Source organism: Panthera onca, chromosome D3 (genome assembly GCF_046562875.1).
Source record: "Panthera onca isolate mPanOnc1 chromosome D3, mPanOnc1 haplotype 2, whole genome shotgun sequence".
Classification (NCBI taxonomy): Eukaryota; Metazoa; Chordata; class Mammalia; order Carnivora; family Felidae; genus Panthera; species Panthera onca.
Window position 1 is genome coordinate 23,180,724 of NC_138350.1, and position 20,827 is coordinate 23,201,550.

Sequence of the window (20,827 nt, forward strand, 5' to 3'; positions counted from 1 at the left end):
TCAAAATAAATAAATAAACTTAACAACAAAAGAAAATCATAAGGAAGAGAAAGTAAGTTTACAGTACTGTACTGTATTTATTGAAAAAAATCTTTGTGTAAGTGAACCCATGCAGTTCAAATCTGTATAGATCAAGGGTCCACTGTACTTTAGGCTAGTTTACCCTTCTGTAAAGACATGACTTTTCTGAGATCTTTCCTGAATGTCCTGGGTGTTCCCCCTATTCTGGCTGTTGGAACATAAAAGTCTTGCAGCCCTGGTGAGCTCTGGCAGTTGTTCAGCTTATGGCTTCCCTTTGCCTAGCCTGTGGTGTTTCACCCTATACTGGGCACCTTTGTATTCAGGCAAAACTTAAGGAGCCCCTGAGTGTTGATTTCTGGAACACCTTGTCCCTGTAACCTCCTTAGAGTTCATCTTCTCCATTTTGCTACCCTGAATGTTCCAGATATTTTGTTCTCAAATTATGATCTCCTCAACTCAGCAAGCCCATTGTGCTCTGCTTGTGATCCCCTTCCTGCTCTGTGGTCCAGAAAGTGCCTCTAGGCAGAAAGCCAGGGTGATCTGATCATAGGGCTCACATCATTTGTTTTGCTTCTCTCAATGTTCATAGTACTGTGCTGCCTGCTGTCTGAAACGGTATGGAAACAGTATTTTTCCTATATTGTATCCAATATTCTACTTATGTCAGGAGAGTAAACTTGGTCCCAGTTGCTCTCTTGTGAACAGAAGCAGAAGTCCTGTTAGAAAAACGATTATAGGGGCACCTGGGTGGCTCAGCTGGTTAAGCATCTGACTCTTGATTTCGACTCAGGTCATGATCTCATGGTTTGTGAGGTCGAGCCCCATGTTGGGCTCCGTGCTGACAGTGTGGAGCCTGCTTGGGATTCTCTCTCCCTCTCTCTCTCTCTGCCCCTCCCCCTCTCGTGTGCGTGTGTGTGTGTGCACTCTACCTCTCAGGATAAATAAAACATTAAAAAAATAATTATACCACTGAAACACATGAACATTAGTTCTGGCAGTTTGTTGGTCTTAAAATAACACCAGGGCAAAATCCATGGTGTGATGAAGAAAGAAAAAAAAAATCAGATTAGCACAGTAAAACAACTACAACAATATTAAACATATAGCATTATGTATGGAACGTATTATATATGTTAAATATATGTAACTTAATCCTCCCAACAACCACGTTTATGTAAGGGCTATTATTACCTACATTTTATAGAATTGGAGATTAAGGTATGGAAAAAAGAAGTAATCAAAGTCGTACAGCTAGTATATGGTGGATCTAAGGTTTGAATCAGGCAGATATTGGCCAATAAAAATTACTGTCTCAGATCTCCCACCTGTCTCCACTGGACAGTCTGGTATTTAAGACTATAGCATTGCTCCAAATTCAATTCTGTGTTCTCTCTCTCTCTCTCTCTCTCTCTCTCTCTCTCTCATCTTCTTGCTTCGAACTCCAACCCTGAGGGGGTCTTTTAACTGAAAACTTTTTAATACCATCATTATGTGAATGACCCCCAAATCTATAGCTATAGATATGTTTCCTTGACTCCAGAGAACACCTCTTTCTACCTACCTACTCCACATTCCTGTGTATCTCTTATCAGTACTCTGACTTGGTCTCGAATTGAATTTAGTACCTACTTGTTCTTTCTGTGATCCCTACCTCAGTTAGTGGGCTGTGTCTTTTCTTAAAGGATGATGAAATATTTTGAGATCCTGTTCTATCAGGTATATAGGACCTGTTTTACTTATGAAATGTCTCTGAAGATCCTTTTTCTGTTTCTGCTGTCTTAATTCAAGGCCTCTTCCTCTGTTATTGAGCAATTGCGACAGAAACTTACTTGGTCTTCCTGTTTTTATTCTCCTGTTCTTTCTGTCACTCACAGTACTTCCTTTCAGAGTTAGCATAAAAATCAAGTGAATTTGCCAATACCTTGATTAAAACCCTCTGCTGCTCATCATTGTGTTCTAAGTCAGGAGTTAGGAACAAGGCTTTAGAATGTGAGTTAAATTTCCTTTTGACACTTTCTAGCCGTAATACTTTGGGAATTTACTTAACCCATTAATCTTAATTTCCTCTTCTGTAAAATGGGCAAGATAATAGTTCCTCCTCATGAAAGTGTTAGGAAGAATCAATGAAATAAAAAATATATGAAATACTTCAATACTTTGTACATACTCAATAAATAAAAGTTATTACTGTGAAGATAATATCATTGACAGCCTTCTCACCTTGACTCCACCACACCTTGCCTTGTGTTACAGGTTTCAGATCTAGTGGATGCTTTGCTAATGTGGCCCACACTTTCCACACTTCCATGTTTTGGCTCATGTTTGGCTCCATTTCTTCAGTCTGGAACAGTCCTCCCCGAGCCTCTTCTCTGCTTGTTGAAAGGATATTGTCCCACCTTACCTGCAAAACCTTTCTCATTTGCCACTGTCAGAATTAATTACCCTTTAGGGCTTCCCTAGTCTTAATGAGAGAATATACCATTATAGTTAGTTCATTCTTCTAGCTCTTAGCTTGTGCCAAGAGTTGGGGTCTAAAGAGTCAGAAAAATAGCAAGATGCGTAAGTGTTAGTTGCTATTGTTATTTTTATTAGTCGTCTGCTTGTCGTGTTCTTCAGACTGCTGTCTTCTCAAGGGCAAAAATCACGTGATGCATTTTTGTCTCCTCCCACACTGTAGTACAGTCCCTTGTTTATAATGAGTTCTTGAGTCGGTGTGTGTTGGAATTAAAGGATTGGACTTTTTTCTCTGACGCTGCCTGAGAGTGGAAGGAAGTGAGATGGCTAAGGTTAGAGGTGATCCTTTCTGGATCAGTTTCCCTCCTGAGGAACGGGAACAGAGTCCTGCATCAGCTTGGCTGTGGTAGCAGAATTCTTACTGTAACAACTTATTTTAGTTTTCTTTTTTTTTAGCAAAGCAAGGCCTTTACATTCTGAAAGCAAACAAATGTGTGAAATATCACTAATGAGGCAAAATTTTTTTTGATCTCAAATACACTTCTCCCTTTGTTCCTTTACTTTCCTACCACCTCTTTAGTTACTTGATACTTGAAAATAATTTGATCTTTAGGAAAATTAGTATATTTTCTAAATACTGTTTTACATTGAGTTGAATATTCTACTTATAAACACAATAAATGTAAATAAATATGAGGCTGGCTTTTTCAGGCATTTACCCTGTGATCAAAGATAGACATCTCATTCCTTAGGAAATCTCAAGAAAATTTACAACAATGAAAAAAGGTATGTTTTCTTCATTCATTTCCTCTTTCTTGCTTTTGTTCAGATTTGAATAGACAAGTAGTTATTGAGGAAAATACAATTTAAAAAGCTGTTTTACAATATCTGCTTTTAGAGAAATGATTTACGAAGTGCTATGTTAAAAAATAAGGCAGTTGTAAAAATGCCTTTTAGTAGCTGTGGATCTGAGAAACTGTGTTCTTGCTGTTTGATATTGGATCTTTGAAACAAGAAGCTAAATTACAACATTTTGAACTGTGTTAGCTTGGTGGTTTTCTATAAATAGTTACTGATGGAGAAAGTATATTGGTATAATAGTAATTTTATAAATATTCCAGATATAATTACTGATTCAATTTGGATTAAGCAAAATAAAGACATAAAATAAATAAGGTGATTTAAGATTGTATTGGTATTTAAAGGCTTCTAGGTAATGGTCCTCTATCGTGTGGTACCTGTTAAATGAAACCTGAAATACTCCCCAGACAGCAGGGGAAGAAATGCCATACAAATAAGTGATCCAAAGGACATACACCTAAATGATTGAAAATGAGTTTAAAACCTTGTATCACTTGGGAGTTTTATTTATTTTTTTTTACTTTTTAAAAGTTTATTTACACTGGAGAGAGAGAGAATGCAAGTGGGGAGGGTAGAGAGAGAAGAGAGAGAATCCCAAGCAGGTTCTGTGCTGCCAGAGCAGAGCCTTGATAAAGGACTCGAACTCACAAACTGCGAGATCATGACCTGAGCTGAAATCAAGAGTTGGATGCTTAGCTAACTGAGCCACCCAGGTGCCCTTCACTTTAGAGTTTTGGATTGAGTCTGACTTTTCATAGAAACATACATATATTTTCTCTTTTTTTTTTCTGATAACAGTCCACTGTTTTCAGAGCCCCCTTCCCCATTTTAAATAACTTTGTCTTTTTTTAACTCCAACATGGTCTGAGTATGGGAGATTACTCTTCAGCCCACAGACCATGCATGGTGTGCATATGGCTTCACAGACGACTTTCAGAACAGCCCCTGGGTTTAGGAACCATGTAGGTCCCTTAATTTACATATGGGAAAGTGAAGCCTTGAGTGGCTTAAGTCAGCAGTCACAAATTATGACATGCAGATGGAATTTAGACCTACAGGCATGTTTTGTTTGGCCTCTTAGGATGCTTTAAAATTTTTGAGCAAACGGTTAAAAATCAGGAAATTTTTAGCTTCTCATGAAAATTTGGAGTATCTGGCACTGTTAGACTGATATTCCTGCATGATATCAATTGATGAAAGTTATGTCTCAGCTTCGTCTTTTACATTATTTATGTATCCTCAAGGTTTACCATATTCACAATTCTCTTTTGTCTTATCCCTGACTATGTTTTACTTAGTCATGTCACCTGCCTTGCCCTTTTGAAAATTTTTGTTATATCAGTAAGTCAGAGGCAGAGTAGAAAATAGAAACTTTTTCCTTGACCCCCTAAGCAATTGTAGGTTCCCACTTTCATCACTGAGGCATTGATTTATAAGCCTTGGGTTCTAGCCCTTCCATTGCCATCGGCTTGCTGTGTGGCATTGAACAAGTTTCTTAACCCCTCTGAAATTTAGTTTTGATATCTGTCAAATGGTCAGAGTAATAAGCATTTAAATAGTTTACATAGTTTTAAAAAATCTAAAGGTTTATATAAAAAACAGCCTTATAATTAATATTTTGGTTTAATATTTTGTTCTATATTACATTGCTTAAAAATGCTGCTTTACCCAAAAAATACAAAAGCACTAATTCAAAGGGATACATGCACCCCTATGTTGACAGCAGCATTATGTGCAATCGCCAAATTATGGAAGCAAAGTGTCCATGGATAGATGAATGGATAAAGGAGATGTGGTATACATACCATAATGGAATATTATTCAGTCATAAAAAGAATGAAATCTTGCCATTTGCAATGATGTGGATGGAGCTAGAGAGTATAATGCTAACCAAAATGAGTTAGTCAGAGAAAGACAAATGCAATATGATTTCACTCATCTGTGGAATTTAAGAAACAAAACAAATGAACAAAGGGGAAATAAAAAGAGACTTAATTGTAGAGAACAAACTGATGGTTACCAGAGGGGAGGCGGATGGGGGAAAATAGGTGATGGTTAGGGAGTGCCCTTGTTGTGATGAGCACTGGGTGATGTATGGAAGTGTTGAATCACTGTATTGTGCGCCTGAAGCTAATGGGACACTGTGTGCTAACTATACTGGAATTAAAAAAAGTAGAACTAGGTGACTGGGAAATTAATAGCAATGTCCTGTAGACAATTTAAATATATGTACTAAAAATGTAAAAATAAAAGAGTGCTGCTTCAATTAATGCCCTTTTCCTACTGTGAACACCTTCAGTGCATTCTATAGGATAAAGTCCAAATTTCTCTGCCTTACAACATCCCCTACCATTTGGTTGCAGAATACCTTACCAAAGTACCTTTTACTTTGTATAGAACGGAACTGACTTTCACTCATTCACCGTTTAACACCTACCCCCACACCCACCCGTCCCCACTCGTTCTTTTTTCCATTAAATATTGAGCACTTCTGCTGTGCCAGGTACAACTTGGGGCACAGAAGACTACAAAAACTGAACAAGACAAAGACTCTGCTTCTAACGTTCTCATACTTAAGCCTTATATTTTAGGCAGGTCAGTATTGTGTATCTTGAATACATCTTATATATGCTTGTCTCTTTTGTTCATACTCTTCTCCTTTTCTCTTTCTTTCATTCAACAAATATTTAATGATCGCTTATTGTGTCAGGTATTTTTCACTGGGTGTTGGTATTATAGCAGAGCATAGTCCCCGCTCCCTTGGAATTTATGTTCTTGTGAGATGAATAAGACATTAAGCAAACAAATAAAATATATGTCATAAGGGCTATGAAGTAAATTGTAGCAGAATAAGGAAGATAGAACGTAGTGGCGTGTGGGCCATGGTGCTATTATTTTGGAAGGAATGGTGAGAGACAGCCTTTCTAATATGGTAATTTGAACAAAGTCCTGAAGGAACCAAGGGAGAGAAACAAGAGGCTATCTGGAGGAAGAGTGATTCAGACAGAGGGTGCAACAAGTATATGTCCCAAGGGTGCGCCCTTGGGACAGTGAGGTGGTCAATAGAGCAGGAGAGCGGTAAGAGATGAGTTCTGAAAGGTAGAAGGGTCCAGATCCTGAAGATCAATTACTGACCACGGTAAGCACCTTGGCTTTGGCTCTAGAATGAGTTGTATCTCCTCTGAATGTTTACTTCACATTCCTTTGTGAAACCTTCCTTGACCATCCCTGTTGACAGTGATTTCTGCCTCTAACTCCTGGCACAACTGCTGACCATGTCCTTTGTTGTTTAACCGACTAAGGCAATGCCTGGTTGTCTTCTTATGTGTCCTCTGTTTTGTCCTAACTTCTTTGTAACTTCCTCTAGCATAGGGACTCGTCGTTACACCTTTCTGTCCTAAATTTTGCTTTGTATCTAGTGTATGTTTGTACCTAGTGTATGTTTGTTTGGTGAGGCTCTTGCTTCAGAGATCAGCAATAGGAGTTTGAAAGTGATGTCTAAGAAAGAAGGGAAAAGACTTGGTGGTTAAATATAAGGAATGATGTCAAGGTTTTGTTATCCTGGGATGATAACAGTGCTATGGACAGATGAAGGAAAGCTAGGAAGAGAAACTGATTTTGGGGTAGATAGATGAATTTGGTTTGCAATTTACTGACCTTTGCATGCTAGCAGGATAACCACATTAAGCTGTGTGGAATGATTTGGGTATGTCAGAACATATACAGAGTATTGGTGTTATTTGCTGGTATTATTTGACTGCTGACTACTGTATGTAGTTTCAAGAGCAGGGACAGCCTCCTACTCATATTTCTAGTGCCTGGAACAAGGGCTGGCAAATAATAGGTGCTTAGGTCATAGGCACTTAATATAGTTCTGCTGAGATGAGAGGTAGCTGTGATGCACATTGTCAATAGCTCATGGGCCCTGGAATCACATTATTGTGGGTCTGAATACCAGCCAAACCACCTTCCGTGCGTTGTGGTCTTGGTTGAGCACGTGACCCCTCTGAATCTCAGTGTCCTCATTTGGAAAATGGAACGATAAGACCTTCCCTGCAGGGCTTCAGGTAATGAATGTAGGCATAGATCCTGGCACGGAGTAGTGGTTTAAGATACAATACCTATTCATTCAGCTGTAATTGTTAATATTATTATTATAAAAAAGGTAATGCTTTCACTATTGAATTTCAGACTCTTAGGCTTAGAAAAGATCTCAAAAGTAACCTGTTTCTGGTAACTGTTTTGTGTATTTTAGTAACATTTATAATCAGATATGGTTAGTGTCCAATCTGCATAGAATCACCTACATCAGCCAATCCTGCCAATGCATATAGAACTCGGAGACTAATAAGTTAAACGTTGCTGGAACTTGGACTCCTAGTACATCAGTTACTGTTATTATGTACATTAGTATTCTAGAAGCTTACACCAGCCATTATATTCCCATCTATCAGAATAGCCTCATGGTGGGATAGGACTTGATAGACATGTTGGATGACAAATAATAGTGGAATTACATAGTATCTTGCGTTTGGAGATGTATCTCCTTAAATAGGATGGAATCATTTTACAGAAGATGAATGAAATCAGTGCTAGATTTAGAGAAGCAGAGTTTTTTCTTGATTAATTTTTTTTATTTTTTAACATACCTGAAATCTTTTTTCTTCAGATCACACATTGAGATTTTGTAGCTTTTTGGACTAGAGTCCTTTTCTATTCCTTTTTTGTTTTCTCTTGATGTAACTCACAAATTGAAATACATCTTTTGAAATGGTTTCCTGATTTTGTAGGTCTCTTCTGGCTCTGATTCCTTGGGAGCTGCTGGGTGCCTCTCAAACTGTATGCTTACTTTTTGCTTTGGAGCAGATGTCGTGGCACTAAGACCCAGAAACCGTTTGCTCTGTGTGGCTGGAGCTGGGCAGGCTGTGCTCACACTGAAGGGAAGGAAGTCATTAGTGCAGACTGAGCTGTGGAGTTGGGTTCTTGCAGGATTTCCTTCCAGCCTTTCCCCACTAAGGTTCTTGGGAATTAAAAAAAAAAAATCTAAACACACAAACCAAGTTTTCCTATTTACAGTGTTCAGGGAAGGTAGGCATTTCGGGAAAGGCAGATCCTTTCCCCAAGTTAGCCAAGAAGGAAGAAAAAGCAGCGTAAAGAAGCTCTGATTACAGATCTTTGGAATTTTCTTTGCTAAATTTTACAAACGAGAAATACACCCAGAATTTTGGGAGTTGCTCCAGGCTGCGCGTGAGGGTTTGATTGCTTGTCTAATCTTTTTTTTTGAGAAGAGGAGAATTCGCCAAAAGGGGTTTGGATGGCAGGAGCCCGGCTCCGTTTCTGCAGCAGCTCTCGTCCTGAGTCTGTTCTCTGAGGGAGGGTCTCTGCAGCCGGCTTGGAGACCCCCTGCCGCAGGCTCCTTTTGCAGGCGCTTGGCTGGGGGGGGGGGGGTGGAAAATGCCCCGCTCTGGCAGGAGTACGCTGGTTGCTGCTGGGACTTCCTAGCCCGGTGGGAAGTGTGTTCGTGGTGTGGGGATACTTTTCATTGAACTGAAGGCGAAAAGACTGGACTCTCCTGGGCTTTTTCCCTTCGCAGTGAATATGGGGAAGAATTAGGGGGTGGGAGGGAGGCAGCATGACTTGCAGTCGCGGCTGCCCTGCATCTGCCCCCAGCCCCCAGCCAGCATCTTGATGTTCCACGTATCGGCTGTACAAATATGATGAAATGGCAGCCCCGGAAGAAGGTAAGTGTCCTGGAGCGGGGACGGGGCCCTGATGCCCGACCCAGGGAAGGGTGACTGGGGGCGGTTGCCCTCGGGTCCCTCCATCCCTTCTGTAGTTTGCTGGGCTGGCCGGTCCAAGCATTTCAGTCCCTTTAGGGACTCGGCGCCAGTCCCCCAGGGACGAGTTACTAAGTCTAGCCTGCGTCCACTGCCCTCTTAAGTTTTTCCTTCTTGGTGTGCCTGGAGTCTCAGGGGTGACAGCTCAGAAACACCCGGTTGCTTTAGAAGCCCCGTGAAGCCAGCGACACGATTACCTTTGCGAGGACCCAGCCAAGAGCTGCCAGAGTCCAAGGACTCGGTGGCGCCCTGTCTCTGGGGGTGCCATTTGGGGCCGCACCCTCCCCCCACCCCATACATTCCAGCGTCCCTGCAGGTGGGTGTTGCAGCACCTACTTCCCCAAGGGGTTAATAGGTTGCGAGCCTCTGGCAGCTGCTTCCCAAGGGCCCCGCTGGGGGGCGAACATCCCCAGCACAACCGCCCAGCAGCTGGTTCCCGGGCAGCCCGGCCGCGGGGCCTCCTGCCCCGGCGCCTGGGGCCGGCCCGGGCCTTCTGCCTGCGGGGCTCCCGGGCTGCCGCGTGGGCCCGCGCGAGTGCGCGCGCCGGCCATTGTGCACGGGTGTCTGTGCGTGTCAGCGTGCACGGGCGTGTGTGCATCGATCGTGGGGAAGAGGGGGAGGGGGCACTTTGCTTTTTGCGAGATTATTTCCTAATATGGCTCCTTTGTTGAGAACTCAAGAAAAAAAAAATCCAGTGGTTCTATCAAAATAAATTGCTATTGGTCCCAGAAATAACGTTTCTAAATGTGGGACTGGTCCCTACCCCAGGACGCTCAGGGAGAAAGACAGCTTTCTTTAAGTTGTTGGCGGCTGTAGGTTTGGCTAGGGTTCCCTTTTGCTAACTTGTCTGACTGGCGCTGTTAGGTGAACCCAGTGGTTCACTGCATAGCAGGACCTCCCCCCCAAATACCTCGTTTGGCCATGGTTTTTATTGACATTCTTCTAAAGGAAAGCACAGCGAACTGAATGTGCTGTGCCCCTCCCCAGCCTTGACCTGTCTCGGTTAGCAGCTGGATGGTGTTTTACTTGAACTAGCCAAACTGACTCCTTCTTTGTGGCATGATGTGCGATACCGTGTTTTATACCAGAGTTGAGATAGAAATCATGTGGGAGATGATTCTCTGATATTGTGCGTTTGCTATATTGCTAGAGAATGTAACAAACCATGCTTTAGTATAGCCTGGTAAATTGAAAGGTTTTCTTTGATATGTAATTAATGCAATTTTGATCTCTGACACTAAGTCATTTCTACCTCCTCCTGAAGTCAGAATCTCTCATATATTAGTTCTCTCGTAGAGCTTCTTTCAGTGAGATTGGTTTCATTTACTTTAGTTAAAAGAGATCCACGTTATCACCTCCTTCTAATCCCCAATCAAATTCAGAGTCAGGTTGAGGAAAACCATAGAAGAAACCATATAATTAAGCAATTTAAACAGACACTGTGTATTCCGAAAGTGCTCCCCCATTTCTTCTATATTTGTAAATTGCATATTTATGAGTACTTTTAAGACGTCTGCAAACTATACATTCATAAATGTCTGTTTTTTCTATTTTACCCAATATGCAGTAACTCATGCAGTTATGTCTGTGGAAACCCCTCTGGGTACTGGTATTGCTTGAACCACGGAAGTATTATTCTTGGCAGTCAGGTGGATTTCTGGACTCTGGAAGATTCTGTTTCAAGTGTTAGGATTCACTCTGCAGTATTTACTCACTCTATGATGCTTAAATGGCTATAACAGAAGGTTGTGTTTATCCACTGTATTCATAATCCCAAACCATCATGTTATAAAGATCCAGATATAATTCTGCAGAGTTCATAGAAGATTAAAAAATAAGCTGAGCCATCAAATACTGTGTGATTTTTTGGTGGTGGCTTGAGAACAATTCTTGATGTTTCTACATTGGAAATGGAAGCTTCTTTGGACAATACTCAGTATTCAAAACCGGTAGGGCAACAGTAAGTCTTTATAAAAATTAGGTTTATTTTCTTATTCTTTCAAGAATACTCTCATGATCAGATCATTGCCATGGTTTCTGGCTGGGTCTGCTAACACATTTGTAGTAGAATAGTCACATGCCATGTGTTTTGCCAAACTGTTTCATAAAAATCCTTTACGCTACAGATGAAAAGTGATACTGCATTGATGTGATTTTAACAAAGCTGGGAAGATCATCTATAGAATGCTGGCTGCCCCAAATGGCATTTGTCTATAGCTGGGCTTTATGACTAGGATTGGTTGGTAACTTGCTGTCCTGGTGTCCTGTCAGCTACCAGTCCTGGCTTTTATCAATTCTGGGATAACTCTAAGAGAATGACCATAGCTTCTAGGCTGCTTTGTCTCTGAGAATACAGCTGGGATACCTGATGGAGGGGAGCTCCTTAGTCCTCTTTCTTTACTTGCTGAGTTAAACTGAATACTAAAATTCAAGATGTGTGCTCCAATATTCATTTAGGGTCTCCTAAACTTTTCACAAAGAAACCACCAAAATGTGATTAATCACGTTTCACCCTCACAACCAGTGAGGAACTTAGGACCCAGTCTTCCAGAGCATAGGGGACCTCCTACCAAGAGCCCTGTAATTCTCCCTAAAAAGTAAGATTCTGTGCAACTGTGATTGCATCATGGTAAGAATGACATTTAATATCATGCTGCCATTTTTTTCATGCCAGTAGGCATCTCTACTTGTTCTCATATCCATTCATTTAATTCTTTTTCAGTGAGGTGGCAGGTGTTCTATGTTGCATTTTACAGAGAAGGAAACAGGTTTAGAGAGATGCAATGACTTAGCCAGAGTCACATAGCATGGCAGGATTGGACCAGCCCTGTTTACTTCAAGATGTGTGTTCTTCACCACTGTACTTGGGAGTTTATCCAGGAAAGATAAAGGCTGATTGCTGAGGTGATCTCAGTATATAAGAAGGTTAGCCATAGCTCTCCTCCCTCATTTCTGGATACTGGCACCAAGATGCTCTTCTTCCCTCTCCTTCTTGAAGAGACACAGTGATTTTATCTACCTCTGAATTCTTGGAGCATTTAGAATCTATGCTCTTCTAGGCTGTCTTTTATTGATACCAATCTTTTTTTTTAATTAAATTTTTAAAGTTTATTTATTTATTTTGAGAGAGACAGAGACAGCATGAGTGAGGAAGGAGCAGAAAGAGAGAGAGGGGAGAGAGAGAATCTGAAGCAGTTTCCGTGATGCCAGTACAGAATCCATCTTGGGGCTCGAACTCATGAAACCATGAGATAGCAATCTTTTTAAAAAAATCTCTTTTCGTATCCAGCCTCTCAATTACACTTCAAATTCCTTGAGTTTGGGAACCATATCTCATACCTCTTTTTTTGGTGTCAAGGATAATATAGTTGCTCAATAAATATTGATGTAAAAGTAAAAAAGAACTATTACTTTGTAAAACTTGCATCTTTAGACTTTCTTATTCTAAGAGGTAGTAGTAAGTTTACATGTAAGAAAAGATATAAAATATTTCAATTGATTCATAGATACTAGACTGTAGTGGATTATTAAAGAGCACCAGAATATTTTGACACTTGATTCTGGTCTTTTGTAGAGAACGTTAGGAAGGGAGGGGACAGCCACACTTCCCACAGAATATCCATGGCATTCATTGTTAAAATGACATACTACCAGGAGCCATGGACCAGACTCCTGATTCAGTGTCATGATCCTTTTATTAATGTAACCTTATTGGCCTGGCAAAATATACTTTCCCCTGTGAGGCTATCGTACCACACATTATTTTTATCTTGTACTTGCAGAAATGATAGTAATTAAAATGCTCATTGCATAGAAACATGTTTGTTTACAATTCTGAAGTGATCCCTGCTCTTTAAAATCCAAGGATTAGTATCAGATAACACTGTGTAAATAAGACTGCAGTCAAAACCTGCAGGAAAGCTGCTGCTGATTGGATTTTTTCATTGCTTGTCTAATGTTATTTTACTGTTCACACATAATAAAAGATCATTAATAGGAATATGTCACATAAGTGACATTAATTATGTCATTTGAGAATCATATGATGTATTTATCTTGTTATACTTGTCACATTAATACAATGTGAATCTGGCTTCTTAAATGACTTCTCTCATAGCACTTCATTTAAAAAGCTTGTTTGGAAGCTCACTTGTAAGGATTCCATCCTGTAAATCTGTGTCTTGGAATAGCTTATTCCTTTTACAGAAGGGTGTATTTCAAATCCCTGTACTTTCTCTATGATAAAGTATTTTGTTTCTGGATTTGAAAGTGAAAAGTCTCATATTAAAAAAAAATTCTTTTTAATGTTTATTTATATTAGAGACAGAAAGAGAGAGAATGAGGCAATGCATGAACGAGGGAGGGGCAGAGAGAGAGGGAGACACAGAATCCGAAGCAGGCTCCAGGCTCCGAGCTGTTAGCACGGAGCCCGATGCCGGGCTCGAACTCAGGAGCTGTGAGATCCTGGCCTGAGCCAAAGGCAGACGCTTAATCGACTGAGCCACCCAGGTGCCCCCCCCCCCCCCTTTAATGTAACAGTATGAAATTAGACTTAAAAATAATCAAACATTGTGGACAAAAGTACGTGTAAAGAGAAGTCTCACAAATCTCATGATAAAGGTCTTTCTGCAAATCCATTGTATACACCATTCCCAGGTCAGTGCAACCTAGAGACCGAGGTTTTTGTTCTGGCACTTCCCATGACTTGTGTCCTTGGGCATGTCATTTAATCTTTCACATGTGACCCCCCACTGTTATAGGTTAGCACCTCATTATCACTTGCTGGATGTCTTGCAAATGGCATCCTAATGATTTTTCTTTTCCTGGTCTCTTTTTTTTGCCTCTGGTTTTTCCTTCTTACTCCTCTTAGAGTTATTGTTAGCCCCCACACATGTGCACATTATTCACCTCCTTAAAACCCTGCTGTGTCTCTCCATTGTTTAGTAGAGGTCTTCCAAGTGGGTAAACACACCTTGGGTTAGGGGATGTGGAGGAAAATAACTGGGTTATGAGGAAAATACGAAAACTTCTGTTTTTATGGTTTTTTTTAATTTAAAAGAATAAGAAACAAATCAAGTTTTGCTGATCTTCCAGTATGGCTTGCCACTTGTGTGCTCACTGGTTCAGAGGCCGCCAGGGATCCTTAGTGGTGCCCCCTCACTGTTCCTGTCAGTCGTTTGTTGACCTTCAGTGTGCTGTGGTCGACTAGTTTCCATCATGAAAGATTGTGCCTTAAGTGACTAATTTTATTAGAAGAAGAAGAAGAAGAAGAAGAAGAAGAAGAAGAAGAAGAAGAAGAAGAAGAAGAAAGGAAATTGTAGTGTGGACTGTATAGAGATGAAGAGGATGGGCTCTGCAGCTAGACGGCGTGGCTTTGAATTGACTGCCTCGCTCAGCCGCTTTGTAGCTGTGTAGCCATTCCTTAACCTCTCTAGACCTCAGATGTCTCATCCACTGAAGGCGAATGGCACTTAGCTCCTAGTATGACTATGAGGATATGATGTAAAATGCGTACGAGGAGCGCCTCGCACCTAAAATGTGCTTACTGCATTTTTGCCTGTTGGTGTGACTGTATCCTACAATGCAGCTGGCCGTGGCTCATCAGGGCATGGCTGCCGTGCATTTGCGTTTACTCCTTCTTTGCCTCCAATCTCTTCTCCTTGTAGTACTCTCCTTAATTTACCTTCCTTTCGTCACTGGTCATGACTCTGAGAGCTAACTCAGTCTTCTTCTCCTTCGTGAATTCTTCTGTCATTGCTGGGCATAGCTGGCAACACTCTCCTTTGACTGTACTTGTATGGGCTACAGTCATAGCCCTGCACTGTAGCTGTCAGTGTGTCCGTCTCTACCAGTGGAATGTTACAGGGTCATAACTGAATGAGTGAATGTTTGAAAAAATGTAATGCATCTATCGAACGAGGTGGTCAGTGATCTTCAACCAGTTGGTTGACTTTGCCAGTTATTGAAGATGCCTAACATGCAAGTTTATATCTGCCCATTTCTCACCCTCTTAGAAGACCATATTGACTCTGAGGGAGGGTGATTCATTGAAGGGGTGATCTTAACTATGCACCCATTAAAAATGAAGTCACAGGGGTGCCTGGGTGGCTCAGTTGGTTAAGTAAGCGTCTGACTCTTGATTTCTGCTCAGGTCCTGATCTCATGTTTTGTGAGATGGAGCCCTGCAGCGGCCTCTGCACTGACAGCATGGAGCCTCCTTGGGATTGTCTCTCTCCCTCTTTCTTTCTGCCCCTCCCCCACTCATTCTCTCTCTCAAAATAAATAAACATTAAAAGAAAAAGAAAAAGAAAGTCACAGTTATGAGGTAGTGGCTGCACAATATTGTGAATGTACTGTGTGCAACTGCATTGTACCCTTTAAAATGGCTAATTTTGTGGGGTGCCTGGGTGGCTCAGTTGGTTGAGCATCTGACTCTTTTTTTTTAATGTTCATTTATTTCGAGAGAGAGAGAGAGAGAGAGAGGGAGAATGAGTGAGCATGAGTAGGGGAGGGGCAGAGACAGAGGGAGACACAGAATCTGAAGCAGGCTCCAGGCTCTGAGCTGTCAGCACAGAGCCCAACACGGCTCGAACTCATGAACCTGAGATCATGACCTGAGCCGAAGTCAGGTGCTTAACCGACTGAGCCACCCAGGCCCCCCCCACCACCTTTTTTTTTTAGTGTTTATTTGACAGTCTAACTCTTGATTTCAGCTCAGGTCATGATTCCAGGGTTGTGGGATAGAGCCCTGCATCAGGCTCAACACTGAGCATGGAACCTGTTTGAGATTCTCTCTCTCTCTCCCTCTGCCACTCTCCCCTGCTCATGCTCATGCTCTGTCTCTGTCTCTGTCTTTGTCTCTCTCTAAAATAAAAAAAAAACCTCTTTAAAATGGTTAATTTTGTATTATATACATTTCGCCCCAATTGAAAAAAAGGGGAGAGAAAGTTAACAGTTATTTGTGACACATCACCTGACATCAGTACAGCAACACCGTGGTTGTAAACCCCCAGAGTAAATCTTTGTTCCCTTTAGCCTTAAATATTTTTGATTCTGTAAGATTGGTAAGGAATGGTCATCTATAGAAAGCTACTTCCGGGAACATTCGCGAAGCTGGGAACGGTGGATAGACTTGATAAGAAGTGAAGGAAGTCAGTGAGGAGAAAATCTGATTTGGCACCTTTAGTGTTCAGGAGCTAGCCAGTAAACATTGCCAGTGTGAGAGGCTACAGAGTTTAATTGGCCCAACCTCAAAAAGGCGCCAGCAGCCACCTTCACTTTGCTAGTCAGTTACAGTGATGACACACTGCGCAAAACACAGCGGGAGCAAGAGAAAACCTGAAGTCCTGGCTGGCCCCGCCAGCTTTAGCTTCCACGGTGAATTCATTGAATCATTAATAACAATGTATGTCTCTGCTTTAGGAGTTTGCTTTTATTGATGTGTTAAAACCATGTAGTTTTATGGAAAGCTATAAAAATTACATCATTTAACAGACATTTTCAGGATTTATGTGAATCTTTTGTCCTGAACTTTTTTGTTGTCTCTCCGCCCCCCGCAGTCCCCCAACCCGCCTTTTAGGTTTTTGTAGCTAAGAGGAGTATTCTCATATGATTGAGCCCTTTGTTATTTATTGTGTTAGGGTATTCTGTCTTTGTGATTTTGAGTATTCTATGCTTTTAGCATATATTTTAAGAAAAAAACAAAATTGTGTCATTTGGCTTATACCTTCTGTGTAATAAATTTAGCATTTTTAGAAAAGATACATGAAATAAGCTTGATGACAGTTATCAAAGCTGCACATAAGCTTTTGCTGGTAGATGTCCCTCAGTTTGGATTCTTAAAGGACTGAAATTTCTCAGGGTTCTGTCTGATTATGTAAGCAACTGTCCATTCTTGAATGCACCCATATTGCTAGCATTATTTAATTTGTGGGAGATAATATTTTGTATTTATATCATGTCAGGGGATTCATACTTGTAGAGGCACACATATGGAGGCAATTCTGAGTTAGAGAGCAGTTGACATTTGGAATAGGGTCAACGTGGAGATGGGAGCCAGGAGGTCATTGTGGGAACTCCTTGTGTTTGGACACATACTCTCCCAAAATGCAGTACGTGTAGACTTGAACCTAGAAAGATGCTAGCTGGGCACAGGGAAGGAAGAAACTCATAAGGAAACTTTTTTGCACATCCTAGGATAACTTTGTTATATCCTATATTGGCATAACAACACTGGCAAGATTAGAAATAGCTTTTTTCCCCCCATTGATAAATTATTCCTTATTCTAGTTTGTCCAATATAGGTGTTCCTTGTTTTGAGGAAAATCAAAATACAATATTTTGAATCTGAAAGCAGACTGAATCCCAACTTACTTTATATAACTAAAAACCTTGAGTGTCCATGGGGCGCCTGGGTGGCTCAGTTGGTTGTGCGTCTGACTCTTGATTTCAACTCAGGTCATGATCTCACGGTTTATGGGATTGAGCCCCACGTTGGGCTCTGCACTGACAGTATGGAGCCTGCTTGGGATTCTCTCTGCCCAACCCCCCCCCCCCCCCCCGACCCTCCTCTCCTCATGCTCTCTCTCTCTCTGTCTCTTAAAATAAATAAACATTAAAACACACACACACACACACACACACACACATACAAACACACACCCTTAAGTGTTCATTATATTTATTTGGATCATACTTAACTGCTCTGACAATTAGTTGTGAAGCATATTTTATTTTTTAAATATTTATAAATGAACATAACAGGTATGCATGCACACATTTCAGTATTATGTTCAACTGTGGTGTCTATGAAAAACTATAGTGCTTAAGCCCAGACCTATCGGATATTTTTGGAGCTGTGTGTGTTTGTGGAGTTGAGATTTTCAGGCATAAATAAGATTGTTGTTTTTGAGGAGTAGAAAGAAAATGTCATAGGGGGTGACTGTGGACTCATTTTCATTTTGGTTGGATTTTGGGTCTTTATTACTTAATAATTAGCTTTTTCTGATAGAGGGTAGGCTTGAGATAGAAAAGATAAAATGCAAACCACTTTGTTTTATTATTAATAATTTTGGAAAAGATTTTAGGTTGAACTGTGAAATTGTTGATGTTTGACCATCTTTTACCTACAAAAATAGAAATTTATTATGGTTTAATTAATATTTGGGGGGTTAGGGATGGTGGTGATAAATATTGAAATTAAGACTAAAATGTGTTTGGGGGATTAATTATGAATTAATTTCAAAGTCACTATGGTTTCTTTGGAAAATCACTACACTAATATTTAATTTATCCATGGTGTTCTTGTGAATTTCTTGTTAATTCAAACTTAATTCATCAACTGCCAACCCTTGTTAAATTTCAAACATTTTTTTTGATGTGAAATTTTCTAAAATGTATTACACATTTCCTGCCTTCTTAAAGAGAAGGTACTAAACGTGAATCAAACTTCTTTTTTTTTTTTTTTTTTAATATATGAAATTTACTGTCAAATTGGTTTCCATACAACACCCAGTGCTCATCCCAAAAGGTGCCCTCCTCAGTACCCATCACCCACCCTGCCCTCCCTCCCACCCCCCATCAACCCTCAGTTTGTTCTCAGTTTTTAACAGTCTCTTATGCTTTGGCTCTCTCCCACTCTAACCTCTTTTTTTTTTTTTTTTTTCCTTCCCCTCCCCCATGGGTTTCTGTTATGTTTCTCAGGATCCACATAAGAGTGAAACCATATGGTATCTGTCTTTCTCTGTATGGCTTATTTCACTTAGCATCACACTCTCCAGTTCCATCCATGTTGCTACAAAAGGCCATATTTCATTTTTTCTCATTGCCACGTAGTATTCCATTGTGTATATAAACCACAATTTCTTTATCCATTCATCAGTTGATGGACATTTAGGCTCTTTCCATAATTTGGCTATTGTTGAGAGTGCCGCTATAAACATTGGGGTACAGGTGCCCCTATGCATCAGTACTCCTGTATCCCTTGGGTAAATTCCTAGCAGTGCTATTGCTGGGTCATAGGGTAGGTCTATTTTTAATTTTCTGAGGAACCTCCACACTGCTTTCCAGAGCGGCTGCACCAATTTGCATTCCCACCAACAGTGCAAGAGGGTTCCTGTTTCTCCACATCCTCTCCAGCATCTATAGTCTCCTGATTTCTTCATTTTGGCCACTCTGACTGGCGTGAGGTGGTATCTGAGTGTGGTTTTGATTTGTATTTCCCTGATAAGGAGCGACGTTGAACATCTTTTCACGTGCCTGTTGGCCATCCGGATGTCTTCTTTAGAGAAGTGTCTATTCATGTTTTCTGCCCATTTCTTCACTGGGTTATTTGTTTTTCGGGTGTGGAGTTTGATGAGCTCTTTATAGATTTTGGATACTAGCCCTTTGTCCGTTGTGTCATTTGCAAATATCTTTTCCCATTCTGTTGGTTGCCTTTTAGTTTTGTTGGTTGTTTCCTTTGCTGTGCAGAAGCTTTTTATCTTCATAAGGTCCCAGTAATTCACTTTTGCTTTTAATTCCCTTGCCTTTGGGGATGTGCCGAGTAAGAGATTGCTACGGCTGAGGTCAGAGAGGTCTTTTGATGGGGCACCTGGGTGGTTCATTCAGTCAAGCATCTGACTCTTGATTTCAGCTTGGGTCATTATCTCATGGTTTGTGGGTTCGGGCCCCACATCGGGCTCTGTGCTGACAGTGTGGAGCCTACTTGGGATCCTCTCTCTCTTGCTCTCTCTCTGTTCCTCCCCCACTTGGGCATACACTCTCTCTCTCTCTCTCTCTCTCTCTCTCTCTCTCTCTCTCTCAAAATAAATAAATAAACTTAAAAAAATTATAAACTTCTGATTGCTTAGGATATTATCACAAACATGAGTTATCCTACTTTGCTATAGTATAGCAATACTATAGGAGTTTTTAAGGAATGTAGAGTTATTTGTTCCTATACCGAATGACCCTAGATTGTTCCTTGATTCTTTAAAAATACTTTTATGTCTTCTTTGTAGAGTTTTTTTCTTTCTCTCCATGTTGCCCACAGTAATGCTGCTGTCATGTGCCTACCTCCTGCGGTTTGTTGTGTGTATCTGTTTCCTGTCTGTGGTGGGTAGGAAACCCAGCTAACTGAGTCTTAGCTTGTGATTAAGACGAAAGTAAGTACTCAGAACGAGGGTTTCTCTTACAAGTATGTGAACTTTAGAGTGTGAACTGTGGCTTTCTATTTTGACAGCATAGAGGTTTTTTGTTTTTTGCTTTTTTAATACTTTCTGGTTTTAGGCTAGGTTTTAGGTTGTTGAGGTGGTTAAATAAGTGACCTTTTGATAAGTGAGATATTTATTATGCTGTTGATTACCAAGAGTTAGATATATATGAGGAGGCATGATCACAGGGTTTAAAAATGAAAACATTTGAATTGATTTGATAAATACCACTGTCGTTTTTCTTTTCTTTGTCTTTGCTTTGGTGTGTCTGGCTTGGCATTTTTAAAAATAACTTGTTCATATATATACACAGAAGGAACCAACAGCAGTAGTTTATGTGAAGGGGAGAATTGCATATCCTAGGGAATGTATGTGATTGCCTTTGAGAAGAAATGACCAAAGGATGTGGGATTTATTTAAATAGTAATTAGTTACACATTAATTAACTAAAACATTATTTTT

General features: G+C 40.5%; 1 protein-coding gene across 4 annotated transcripts in view; it reads left to right on the forward strand.

Moving 5' to 3' along the window:
* Positions 1-20,827, forward strand: part of TTC28 (tetratricopeptide repeat domain 28) — a 630,964-nt gene that overhangs the window by 197,546 nt on the left and 412,591 nt on the right. Inside the window, exon 1 of one of the 4 annotated variants that reach the window (XM_078435592.2) lies at positions 8,187-9,077. The exons of the other annotated variants lie outside the window; for them this stretch is intronic. Within the exon in view, the coding sequence (XP_078291718.1) occupies positions 9,051-9,077 (27 nt within the window). The 5' untranslated portion in view covers positions 8,187-9,050. Of the gene's footprint in view, positions 1-8,186; positions 9,078-20,827 lie in introns of those variants that run through there. 4 annotated transcript variants of the gene reach the window in all.